The sequence below is a fragment of the Olea europaea genome, chromosome 13, assembly GCF_002742605.1.
Source record: "Olea europaea var. sylvestris chromosome 13, O_europaea_v1, whole genome shotgun sequence".
In the NCBI taxonomy this organism is placed as follows: domain Eukaryota; kingdom Viridiplantae; phylum Streptophyta; class Magnoliopsida; order Lamiales; family Oleaceae; genus Olea; species Olea europaea.
In genome coordinates, this window is record NC_036249.1 from 5,427,481 (window position 1) to 5,441,418 (window position 13,938).

At 33.1% G+C, this 13,938-nt stretch overlaps 1 protein-coding gene across 4 annotated transcripts; it reads left to right on the top strand.

The window, feature by feature from the left end:
* Positions 1-5,253: 5,253 nt before the first annotated feature.
* Positions 5,254-11,834, top strand: LOC111407387 (OTU domain-containing protein DDB_G0284757-like). 4 transcript variants are annotated; one of them, XM_023036816.1, is made up of 11 exons: positions 5,254-5,445; positions 6,955-7,379; positions 7,461-7,624; positions 7,854-7,927; positions 9,023-9,077; positions 9,895-9,969; positions 10,096-10,169; positions 10,279-10,327; positions 10,708-10,792; positions 11,403-11,459; positions 11,558-11,834. In XM_023036816.1, exons 2-11 carry the CDS (start codon positions 7,058-7,060, stop codon positions 11,605-11,607), a joined length of 1,005 nt encoding a protein of 334 aa, XP_022892584.1. In that variant the 5' UTR covers positions 5,254-5,445; positions 6,955-7,057; the 3' UTR covers positions 11,608-11,834. The 4 variants fall into 4 exon arrangements, with proteins under 4 accessions (XP_022892584.1, XP_022892585.1, XP_022892587.1 ...); XM_023036817.1 differs by having other exon boundaries at positions 5,254-5,408; XM_023036819.1 differs by lacking the exon at positions 5,254-5,445 and adding an exon at positions 5,487-5,556.
* The last annotated feature ends 2,104 nt before the right edge of the window (positions 11,835-13,938 follow it).

Below are 13,938 nucleotides of genomic sequence, written 5' to 3' on the forward strand. Positions count from 1 at the left end.
CTATGTTGAGAAATGTTAGTAGTTACATGAACAAGCCTTCTGTTTCAAAACGTATTCTTAAAAGTTTTAGAAATTTCTAGACACATGAACAAAATGAATCTTTCGTCTATTACGGTAACATAAACCGACCGTGTAGTATTCTTGCCACTACATTAACTCTCTGTAATCACTCTATAACAATGCTCTCTCCTTTAGGTTGTAGTAGATTTGTTTGCTTCTTGATTTCCTTATGCTTAAACAGTCGAGCAGTAATGTCCAACCTAGCTCGGCTAGCGTCAAAATTTATCAGCATTGACTTCATGTCGTTATGAAGCATGTACTCTGCAAACTTAATGACGAAGATGGTACAATCATGGCTGAAAAAATAAAAAAAGGTAGCACATCAAATATGACACTATATTGTACCAAAATTGTAAGATCAACAAGTCACAAAACGAATACAAGACCATACCCATTCTGTTGATGCGGAATGTTATTAGTAAGCAACAATGTCAACGCCATTGGATCTTTATTATCATCATCACAAGTTTTCTTCCAAATGCCCAAGCCAAACAACAAGCGCGAGATGACTTTGGCGAATAGCTCAGCCCGACAAAAATCATTCGATCACGATAGGTCTTGTAGCTGGAATTAAATACGTACATTTTATGGTTTCTTATGTCGAGGCAGTAGAGCATTCAGTGTGCACGATTTGTGGGCAAAATCGGGATAAGCACATATTCAATTTCAGACCACGGACGACTGAATTCTAACCGCCTACATGTGGCAACCTCTACAATGTATGAGTCTGTCATTATCACATTTGGATCTTTCTGGAATTAGGAAAATATGTTTTTTTTATCTTAGCTTGAAAGAGGGTATCAGTTGTTGTAACACTCGACTTTGCATCTTGACTTCATTTTGCAAACTGCCATAGGTAATGAAAACATACGTCCATATGCTGTAAAACATAAAAGACAGTTATTTAGCATGTGAATGTGGTAATAGAAACGAAGTTGTAACATATCTGTGATTTGTAAATAGTTAAAAACATCCAAAGTGGAATTGTGATATGAGTGCATTGAATGTTGACAGGTGTTTAACAAACTGTGAAGTGTGACTTGTGGCCTGTGACCTATGTGCAATAAAGTTGTGACCTGCTAGACATAATCTATGACATTTGCAGACTTGTGTCTTTTGAACCAAAAATAGCATTTCTGACCGTGCAGATGTGACCTGTGGTCGATAAACAAATCTAAACAGTTGTGACCTAGTTATCGTGACCTATGTCCTGTGACTTGTGTAATTTAACCCATGAAGGGCTGTTGTGACCTGTGCAGATATGGTATGTGAACTATGGGTGTTTAAACAAACTTACACAGTTGTGACCTATCTACTGTGACCTATATATTGTGACTCGTGAGCTGTGGTCAACAACAATATTCCGAGTGTTTGACATATGAACCGTAAAAAAGTGTTAACATATGAACTGATCAAAAATTTTAACAAGCACATAATTATATACAATGTGGTTGTTTAGAACTACGGATCATATTGTGCCAATCAACGAAGATTCCGAATAGATAAGTTCATGGCACCATGTTTTTGAGCAGACCGGGAACGAACTAATTAAAAAAGGCGATCTAATATGGTCATCCGCATCGTTAAACTTCTTTTTGCAAAGAAAAAAGAGCTGTTAAATACCAATTAAAACTACCAATGAATTCATAAGAAGCCCGAGCACACAAGCATGAAAAAGATACATACTTATTTCTTGGTTTGTAACATCTGTTAAACCAATTTTGAAACGCAACTGTATCAGCATTGTTCACTTGCTTGTCATGCTTGTCAAATACGATAACACCATCTTAATGCTTACTTTGTTTTCCAGCAGCAATAACATATGGGGACTGCAGAATTCGTATGGGTTTAGGAGCTCTCTTAACTGGAAGGTTCAATCTCGGTGCCGAAGGAAGAGAACCCTACAAGTTGGAAAACAATGAACCAGTATGCATGACATATAGTTTGTGACCTGCTAACACTTATGAAATATAAGAAGACTGTGATCTGGGACCTGTGCACGTAGTTTGTGACTTACGCACACAGGTTCCATACTCTGCAATTAAGTGCCTTAACAAGTTAGTATTTTTGTGACCTACACATACAATTTGTGACCTGCGAACACGTGAAATGTTGTAAACTGCTAACACTTGGGAAATATAACAAGTCTGTGGCCTATGACCTGTGCACATAGTTTGTGACCTGCATACACAGGTCCCCTGCTCTGCATCTATGTACCTTGACAACTCAGAGTTCTGTGACCTATGCATTTGACTTGTGACATGCGAACAAGTGAACTATAACAAATGTGTGTCTTATGACCGATGATCTGTGACTACAATAGCAGTGAGCTACATATAAAAAAACAAAACATTTACACTTACATCGGAATGGGAGAAGACCTCTTCACCCAATTTGACTGCAGAAGGTTGTTTATGCGATGCCCAATTCATAATGTGGGGGTGCCGATTCCCCACCCTATTGGTCAAAGGTCCATTGAGGCTCAGAATGCACTCATAAATCCAAACTTGAAACGCAACCAAAAAACCCTTCAATCTGTAGTGACGATTTCTATGTCCCAAACCCTTTTTCAAAGATTTTATAGACATCTCAAATAAGTCGGTAACCCATGGAAAACTCTCCATCGCAACAAAATTTTCTATTAAAGAAAACAAATAATTTTCAACCACCTTTGTGTAGGACGTAGAGAAAAGGAATGACGTAATAAAATATAAAATCTCAATACTCACAACATCATGATCATCTACATCCGACAAATTCAAAAACACATCACGCATATCGTTGTTTGTCATTAGTTTCAAATCCCCAAAATATGTTTCCTTAATCCTAGAAGAGACGTTCTCAAGCCTTCTCCTAATGTCTTTGTCATTACATCTAAGATTTGTGACCAAACAAAACTCACACAATGACAACTGCAAATATCTATTTGCAACCTTGAACCACATCTCATTATGATTTGGCTGCTTAACCTCCCTTGGCAAAAAGTAGTGTATGAGTTGGGGCTGCACTACAATTTCTTGGCAATCTATGTAATATGAAAAACATGTGTCTGCCAAGATAACCTTTTATTCGTCAGTGAACTTTGATTTGAAATTTGTCAAAACATTCTTTGTCACGTTTGTGGTAATTTTACCTCGGAACCATTAATCTTCGGGGATAATGTAGTTCCATTCCCGCAAAACATTAACGACAAAGTGCAAATATATTTCAAAGATCTTGTTAATGTATGTATACCAGATGTAAGAACGAATTCAAATCCATGTCACAAGTTGTTTATGGGGCACATAGAGGTCACATTCACATCACATTGTACACACAATCGTAGAAAATACACAAACAATGCGAAAGTTCAAAAACTACCTGCAGACCGCAGTCACACAACTACTTGTCACAAACCAAATTTGACACAAACCACATTCATACAAAGTTCACAAACAAAATTGTTCATAACCCACCAATTACCTTTTTAAGATCACCCAACAGCCATCCCTATGCTAAGTTCGCACACAGCAGTCACACACCACAATCAATTACACCAAAACAACGTTCACACAACCCAGACACAAGCCAAATTATCGATTAATCGAATAATGGTCACAAATTTTTACACAATCATTTGCTGAACACTTAGCCCACTTAACGTATCTCGCCGAACGTAGCCCCATGCCGTTCGAAATGACTCATGAAAATCGGAGAAACCAATTACCCATTTCATGAAAAGGTTCTCAGAGCACTCACATTCTTCGTTCGTCATCTTGGAGTTTCGTCATGAATCTCCTTTCGAACGGTTTGTCTTTTGGAGGCAGATGGATCGCCTTTCTCTAGTTGTGACCGCCGGTCAGAACTCCTCGTATTCGCCATTCTCTTTCATTGCCTGTGATAGTGAACGACGATGACGTGGGATTTCGTTTCCTGTGATAATGAATAGTTGAGATATGGGGTTTCGTTGCCTAGACATAAGAGGACGGTTTCTATCATTTGGGTATGTATCAATTTAGTGGGTTGATCGTGGGAGATTGCACATTGCGGTTAGGTAGTTTTTGAAAGATATTGTTGCCTTATTTGAAAATATTCTCTCTCCGACTTTAACGTAAAGAACGAAAATAGTTACAGTTAATAAATATATAAAATGTATTAATAATTAAAAAATTAAAACCTGATTTCCAAATTAACAAACTTAAACCTTTATAAATGAGATCTGATCTTAAAATATCATTCTGGTTGTAATTTCCTCAAAATAAAAAAAATAAAATAAAGAGAAAGAAAGAAATGGTGGACTAATGCATCTGGGCTTGGGTGAGAATGGACTATAGCGGGAGCCTGGATCCACCCCTGGATGGTTCTAATATCATGTTAGATTTGATAAACAAATAGACTAAAATTTCATATTCAATTGTATAGTGAAATTTAAGGGAATGAGCGTTATATAATCTTGTTAACAAATGCGTAAAAAGATTAATATTTGATAATAGATAAATAACTAATATATATTAACAAAATTATCATTAGAGACATAATTTACTAATTAATGACATATTAAAATAAGAATTCAATAAAAAATAATTAGAATATAAAGGGATAATCATTTCTTGGACGCTTTTAACCCCATACAATTCAATTATTTCAACAGTACCTTACTTTTCGTTTTTCAATATGAAATAAACACTACATAAATATTGTCATTTATGAAATTTGTGTTATCAATTCTCAATTAATTACATTCACATTAACTTAGATTCAATGAATTTTCATTTAATGAAACTTAAATTACATGAATCTAGAATTATTATAAATGAATTTATTCATATTCATGTATCTATAAATTTTAATGAGTGTTTAAATTTATGTATTAATAATTAATTTTTATGTATTAAATGTAACATAAAAAGATTGTTTATTTATAGTATTTCATCATTACAGAAAATATGAATTATAGAAATTGAGTTTTGAGAGTACAATTTTCTTGTCTTAAAATTTTATGCTAAATTTTACAATTTTAATTCATCCGAAATTCATCAAATCTTCCAACAAATTGATACAAAATATTATTTTTATATTATCTATAAAGTATTTTCGAATAATGTGCTATGCTCGTTTAATTTTAACCAGTATAATTAAAGGAGTTATTTTTATTCTCGTACAGTCCTATTCAAGATAAAAACTATGTAGATGCAGATTTATCTTTGAATTATCCTAACCGATGTCCGAGAATGAGACCCTATTATAAATTATTAACTGATTATACGAAAAGAATTGTACCTGCTTTCGGCTTATTCGCTATCCAAAAGTTGGAAAATTGACGTCTTCTCAATTTTCCTATTCAAAAATTGCACAATTACCTTGTTTAGGTAAAGATTTTTGAAGTTATTGGCTTCGAATTAAAAGGTCTGTAAATACTTATTCACATATTTTTCCTCTATGATGAATTGAATTTCAGGGTTCATTCTTTTCAATTTAAAGATAGAATTAACATGTTCGTGATTATTGATTCAGTAGGTTTGTAACATTGCAAAGCTTCGAATTTTAGAATCAACTTTTTCTTTCGCTGGATTCCAAGTCATAGGATGCGGAGTTGATGAATAATGATTGAATTGATCTCTTTATGTACTTTACAAAGAGTAAGCTAACGATCATAGTTGAAACTCCTCTACGGGATTGTACTGATCGTCAATCTGATTTAGGGAAAATTTTACTATCACAAGCAAATCTATGTACGGTAGCATAGAAAATGGGGTATGAATTGCAATTCGAGTATTGCTTACCCTAAATGTAGGGAGGGATAGGAAAATATCAAAACTTGTTTGTGTTTTTTTAATAACGTTTACGTGGTATATCTGAAAGTCTGATTTTTTTCAAATATGATAGGTTTGTTCTATTATGAAAACAGATATTTATTATGAATCAGGGTTCTGTATTGGATGCTAGATTATGTACATGGAAGCATTAGTGGGCTGGTCATCTCATGTGTGTTTTAGGAAAAATGATTTACTTAGTTTTTGAATATTAATGTTGCTCACTACAAATTTTGCATTCACTCTCAGGCTTTGAATAAGAAAACTCTGTTCTCAGAATTTATTTAGAGCTGTTTACTCATGCTAATCGGAGGTCAAGAGTTTTTCAATGAGGATGTATTCTATCTATTATGATGAGAACGATCTTTGCCCATCTTTGATTACATGATGCTCATATGGGTAGTTTTTGAAGCACACTGTCCATTTTAGTTAGTATTAACTATTGCACTTTGGAAATCTTATATTAATATCTTGCTACTTCCTTGGAACTTTGGATTTCTTTCTAATGTTGAACCAGAGAGATTTTTATTAGAGAGGCTGCTACATAAATTTTGATTTCTACATCTAAGGTCAACCATATTGTGGAAACAGTATCTTGGTGGCAGTTGGGTCAACCATCTACGTAAATCATGATTTTTATTTTTATCATTTTCATATAATATTATCCTCCCTCTAGCCCTAAATGGTGGCAGTTGGGGTAAGGGGGTGGGGTGGTAAAGACTAGTGCTTCTTCGGTACTATTTGTTCCTGTTCGACAATATCTTGGACATTTTGACTCTAACTACTTTCTAACTTATGTGGCATGAATGTAAATTTTAAGATATCTGTTTGATGTAAAAACTGGAATTGCATATGTTATCAATGGTCATAAGTTTGCCGGTTGGTAATACATTTATAGTTGTATTTTGGTATTTTTATGCCCATTCTATGCACTTGTTTATTTTCGTGCCGAATTATTGGAATCCCAATTTTTTAAATGATAGAGCTTAGAAGTAGATTCCTGGTTGGTCACAAAAAAAGCTATGACTTTGTAAATATAGTCAAATTATGAAACTGAGAGGACTACATTTTCTTAAAATAAAGCTGGATGTTATTCTTGCAGGAAGTATTTCTGCTCATTGCAATTGCGTAGAGGAACTTTGGACCATAAAAGTTTTTGGTTTGAATTGGGAAGGCTTCATAAGATCTTGTCGAAGAACACAACTATGTATGAACCAGATCCTGATGTTGTTCGGTGGGGCCTTCACCTTATAGATGTATGCTCTCTTACGAATTGTGGTTCTCTTGGAACTGTTACTTGTTATGAAAAAGACTCGTCTCAAATTGAGTCTGTGAAAGAGGGTTATTGGGACACGGCACACTCTATTTTGGAGAGCGACAAAGAAATTGCTCATGCTCTACAGGAAGAATTATCTAGACTTGCAGCTTTAGAGGCATTGGGATCTGAATATGCTGTAGAACAACATCAGAAAGCGTCTATTCTTGCTCAATCTTGGCTTGATCCTTCAAGAAGGAACTTTGGTTCTGGTATGGGACCGTCGTTATTTTTTATTTTCATTTGTAGATAAGATTTTACTATTCTTTGAATTTTTCATCTCGTGTCTGCAGAATCTCAAAGTAATCATGAAGCATATGAAATGGGAACAGTTTCGTGTAACCTTGGTGAATTATCAATTGAGTGTGAGAACCAAACAGTCTTACCGGAGATAGAAGATGAATCTGCTCTTTATGGTGAAATGGGCAGAAGACTGAATCAGATGGTTTCAATTCCTGTGAGTTCAATTTTACCTTATTACTTTCCAAATCTACAGGAATTAGGTCCAGTTGTCACTTGAACATCCTTAACCTTACATTGAGCTTTGTCTTTTGCTGTAATAGCTTCCTATTCCCTATGAAACATCTTTTAATTAATATTATCACATATCAAGTCATGGTAATTTTCTATGGTAATTTTAAGATTTGTTAAATCTAGCATTATTATCGAACTTTTCACTATTGCAGCATGTTCCTAAAATTAATGGAGAAATACCATCTGTTGATGAAGTTTCATCAGATCATCAAAGGCTGCTTGACAGGTCTTGTGCAACATCTCTTCTGTTTCCCCTGGTTGTTAAGCTGTTCCTTGTGTTGCTACAGTTTCATTGTTTTGTTTCTCTCTCCCCCTGCTTCTTCTCACCTTTTGCATGGCTATATTTTGGTATGTCATGCCAATTATCTGATTTGAACTATGTGAGTAATATGTTGTGAACACCGAACTTCAGGATTATTGGATCTTAAAGCTTCATTAGTAGCAATATTCACAAAATATGATTTTTAACAATTGAACTATTTTAAAATTCATTTATCTTTTAAAAAAGAAAAGAAAAAAAAAAGAATATACTTAAAAGATAGCTTTACCAAAAGGTCTAACTCACTGCAAAAGTCAAAACAAAATTTTCAACTGTGAATAAGGGGGAGTGTCTTTACAACTTTGTAGTGGTGGCAGAACAAGGGGGTGAGAAATCATAAAGGAGGGAGGCATCATCAACTTCCTTATGTTCGACGTTCTGGAAAAACACAAAGCTATGTGTTACATGGGTTCTTACTGTGAACTGAAATATGCATGCCAAACTCCTGGAACTTGGACAAGGGAGTAACATATGCCTGAGTTGAATTTATCTCATGCTAAGAGCATAGGTAAATGTTAGTTTCATTATCAAATGATTTCATCTATAGTGGAACTCCGACTTTTTGCAGTCTTTTATATTGGAAACCATATTTCATCGACTATTGGAAAACATTCTAAAATATATCAATATTTCCATGAAACATAAAACTACGATTTAATGATGTAATTAATCTGACATCTCAAACATTCCACGTGTGGTTTGACTACAATATACGTAAATTGGATAGAAGTTCCAAGGCATTTATTTTTTCTTGAGCAGTTGTCTACTTGGTTAAATTCACTTTGATTGGTCCTTTCTGCTTCCTGTCAATGAAGAACTTAGGATGAATTAAATGATTGTGTTTTACAAGATCAAAATGGATGTGGGCCATGTGGCTTGAACAAATTATTATGAAATTTCCTGTCACATTTCTATACTCTTTATATGCCTAGTTATTTGAATTGCCCATTACTTTCTCATAACTGTGGTGCCTTTTGACTCATCATTTTTTGTCTTAATCAGATTGCAGTTGTATGACCTGGTGGAGCTAAAAATTTCCGGGGATGGTAATTGTCAGGTTGGTTCTTGAACATCCCTGGGCTCCATCTACATTTGTACATGAACAATCTATATTCTTTTAGATGTTAGTGCAAATTGAAGATTGATGGCACACGTCTTCCCCACATGTCAAAGCATTAATACCAGTATGATACACACTTGTACACATTATGCATGCTGGTGGACATGTTCTTCAAATCACTTGATGCGTTACTTGAAAAATTGCATCACCAGTTTATCCTGTTACTTGTAGGATTGGCTTTCCCGCTTCTATTCTATTCAGTGGAATTATAATTGGAAAACTGATTATTTCTTGTTATTCTGTTTTAGCTTTTGATTATCAGAATAGCATCTTGAAAAAGCCAATTACCAGATAGATTTTCCTGTCTTCCCATTGTAGTGTTTTCCCACAGCATTTGATATGGGTGTCAATAGCATTCCCGTTAATTGCAAGCCAATAAGACAAGGAAGAAAGGAAAAAATAATTTGAAAAATGTGGATAAGGCGTACTAATTTTTTTGTTTGTGCTCAACATCGTCCACGCTAGTTTGTTTAAGATGCCAAATTTTGTCTACTTTTTATGAAATGAATGGATTCATGTCCAAGTTATGACCATGTTTTTTTTTCAAGGGATGCAAGTTTCAAAATCTGTAGGATCTTCTTTTGAAGTGTGTTCCTATTTGAGGGCAATTGATAGTTGACTCTATATATATTAAAAATTTCGAATCAAATTGAATCACTTCTTTTGTACTTCTGAGTGCTAGCCGCCTTCGTTTGTATTGAACTCATAGAAGGCATGACTCATGGACTCTAAGTTTTAACTGTTCCTTTTGCAGTTCCGTTCACTTTCAGATCAAATATATCGTACTCAAGAGCATCACAAATTTGTGAGAGAGCAAGTTGTCAACCAGGTTTCATTGCATTTTTTGCCAATGAGAGATTCATTTCACTTGCAAATTAATTCATTTGATTCTTGTCATTGCCACATAACTATTCAGATTTTAACGTTGCTTCTGTTTTTAAATTGCCACCACCAGTTGAAGTCACATCGAGAATTGTACGAAAATTATGTTCCCATGGCTTATGTTGGCTATTTGCAGAAAATAAAGAAGTATGGTGCCGTTTCATATGTAGCTTCTTTCTCGTCTGATCTTTTGACAGAATCTGGTCGCTATCTGCTTGTCTAATCTGCTTGTCTAATCTCCATTGCATGATTGCAGGACAGGAGAGTGGGGTGATCATGTCACGTTGCAGGCTGCCGCAGATTCAGTATATTTCCTTCCTGCCTTCTCTCTCTATGTTTTGTTTGTACATGAGTGTATCCAATGCATAAATTCCGCGTGTTTTTCAATACATAAGTAATTTTTTTTCTTTTAGAGCTATGTTGTCTGATCTCCACCATGTAGATAGAATCCTTTTGTTACCGTATGAAGTTGTGTAAATACTGCATAATGAAATGATCAATCTATATCATTGAGAATATTATGTTCATTTGAATGATTTTAGGTTTCACTTGGGTCATGTTAAGCAATAGTAAAGGAATTTCTATGACAGCGAGGTTCTGGATTGATTTACTTTAGATGTTGCTATCTTGCACGACATATTTGTTATCTCAACAATTGGTCAATAACTAACAAATTTTGTGGCAGTATGGTGTCAAGATCTTTGTCATTACGTCATTCAAGGATACGTGCTATATCGAGATTCTTCCACATACTCAGAAGTCAAACAGAAGTAATTATCAATTTTTCTTTTCATTTCTTTTTTTTAATGATTTGTTGATGTAGATTAAGGAATAGAAACCTAGCATCACTTGAAACAAGTTTAAATGCCTGGCAAATTTTGGGTTTGTTTTGAAATGCTAAATTTTGCAATTCAACTATTAATATAACAAGTAATTTAGTTTTTCAGTGCAAGTAGAAAGTGGCTTGATTTCATAGAAAAATATTTCCTTAGAATGTCTTTTGTTAATTTCAAATGAAAATGGAAGGAAGGGGGAAAAAAGTAAGAGAAAATCTCAATAGATTCTGTCTTTTATATCCCCCAAAATTTCCTCAATTTCCATTTCCTTTTCCCCTACGTTACCGCAAAACAAATGGACCCTACCGACATATGGAACCCTTTCCGTGTTTTATACTTTGATTACAACAGTCTCCATCCCCATTTTGTGAACTGTAAGAGTATCGTAACTCTCTGTTTTTTCTGTTTTACTTGTCCCTCTCATCCATATGTAAATTTCTTGACGTGTTATTTTAATCAATAAATTAGCTTTTTTTGGGGGGAATGATATTCTTCTTTGGACTTTAGGGTAGTCTTAACAATTGGTTGCTATGTTTCACTGCAGTTATATTCTTGAGCTTCTGGGCTGAAGTGCACTATAATTCAATCTATCCATTAGGAGGTAAAGGTTAACGTTATGTTTTTGGTTAAGTTTCTCATGATCTTCCTCTGCTGAGTAGACAAAAGTCGAATGGCCTTTTATGTTTGCTTTGTATGTAGAATTGCCCGAGGTGGGGTTCAAGAAGAAGAAGAAGTGGTGGCATCCATGAATTTAGCCACCATTTGTAGACAGTCCCCTTGTGCAGCGTCCGCGGAGGAGAGTTCAGTTAGGATATTGATGAAGTCGTTTTAGAAAATGCATTAGATGTTGAAGATGCTGTTTCTATTACTCCCTTAGCTTTCCCTCCTTGTACATAAATTTTTTGATGATTTATTAATTTTTGTGAATATATTCGTTTATTGATCCAACTAGATTTTGATAATGAGGTTTGATGTTTCTGCATAAATGTTCCGAGTGTGGTGTACTTGAGAAGTGGGTGAAGTTATTTATAGCATATTGGTGAAAAGTTTGGTAAAACAATTATGCTACTCAAACAGAGAATTTTGATAGGGAATGTTGACAAACAACACTTGGCATGTATTCACTGGAAGATGGGAAAAGAAAAATAGGCGAATCACAGTTCGCCACATCACTTCTGTCAACATTCCGTGTTTGAGTAGCTTAATTCTAGGTAAAATAGTAGTGTTTTTTAATGATTTACATACGGAATCTGAACTTTTTAAGCAAATAAAAAAAAAATTAAATTACCAGAGGATTTAAATCCTTATTTTTTGAATTTGTAAAATAAATTATTGCATCTTTGAAAGTTTAGAAGTTTATATATATATATATTCAATATTTTATTAATATAAATCAGGTAAATATTGTTAATGTGTCAATTATAGTTGAAGAGGCCACTTAAAAATTTACGAGATATTAACCCTGGACAAAAAGAAATAATTTATGTGCACGTCGTATTAATTTGGAATATGGGTTTCTATCTTAAATCTGAACATTTTATGTATAATAGAGAACATTTTAATTTGAGAGTAATTTTTTATATATATTCCATTAATACTATCTATTTTAAGTTCTTCATTTTTTTCTTTTTTCAAGGAACATTAATTGTTCTCCTTATCTATTATTTAATTTTTTTTATATATATCATAAATTCAAATATGAATTGGATACTTTAAAAAGCAGTGTATTTAAATTTGTAGCTTATTAAATCAAATCATTAGAAAGTAAGAATATCTATTTTAAAAAATTAAAATAGAGATTTTCTTGGAAAATAATTTTAAGCATTAAGTTGTCCATACAGCATTTTAAACATCTCAATATACACATAAATGTCATTAAGAATAATGATGGAGTTGTGTCAACTGAAAAACCTTTCTTTGTCAAACACACTCAAGGCTCTTGGGACAGTACATACACCTATGAACATTTACACCAATTCAAAGAAATCTTGAATTTGCAAATAGTTTTTTTGATGAAATTCAAGATAAAACAAACTTGTAATGCTTTTTAGGTTGTGTCAATTATATTGTTAATTTTGTCAAAAATATAAGGCTATAATGTGCTCTTCTTCTTCAAGGGATGCAAAAGCATCCACCTTGGAGTCATGAGCATACTTTATCTGTACGAAAAGTTAAATATGTTGTCAAAAGTAATAGAAAACATTTGAATTTGGAGACTAAATTTTTTTATATAAATTTCAATAATACTATCTATTTTTAGTTCTTCATTTTTCGTTTTTCAAGGAACATTGATTGTTCTCCTCATCTTTTATTAATTTTTTTTATATATCATAAATTCAAATATGAATTGAAAATTTTAAAAAGTAGTGTATTTAAATTTGTAGCTTATTAAATGAAATCATTAGAAAGTAAAAATATCTATTTTAAAAAGTTAAAATAGAGATTTTCTTGGAAAATAATTTTAAGCATTGAAACCTTAAGTTGTCCATACAAGATGTTATTTATTAAGTCACGACTTTCTTCTTTTGAATAGTTTGATATATATATATATATATATATATATATATATATAAATCATTCAAATTGAACCATTTTCATTCCTTGAATCTCTCTGTGGAAGTTTAGCAACATACCCAATTTTATTTAGGTCATGTTTTGCCTTCATTTTCTAAAACTTACTTTCTTTTTCATTGCCTCAAAAGAAATATATGTTAAAGAGATTACTCAAAGCAGTTATTTTCTCTAAATTTGATATAAAATCAAGCTTTTGGATAATTCAAATTAACAAAAAAGATAAATACAAAATTGCTTTTACTGTTTCGTTTGGTCAATATGATAGAATGATATACCATTTGGTCTAAAAAATGTTCATTCTGAATTTAAAAAAATTATTAATGATATTTTTAATGTCTATCAAAAATTTATTATTGTTTATATTGATGATATTTAATCTACTTTGGGAGTTCGTAACAAGATTTTAAACATCTCAATATATTCATATAAATGTCATTAACAGAAAATGTTGTTCTTTGTCAAACACCTTTAAGGTTCTTGGGACAGTACATACACCTAGGAACATT

Coding starts and splice junctions, on each gene's coding strand:
- LOC111407387 (XM_023036816.1), top strand. CDS start 7,058: ATGTATGAACCAGATCCTGATGTTGTTCGGTGGGGCCTTCACCTTATA. Junction 9,970..10,095: donor GAGAGCAAGTTGTCAACCAG/GTTTCATTGCAT, acceptor TGCCACCACCAG/TTGAAGTCACATCGAGAATT. Junction 11,460..11,557: donor TTCAATCTATCCATTAGGAG/GTAAAGGTTAAC, acceptor CTTTGTATGTAG/AATTGCCCGAGGTGGGGTTC.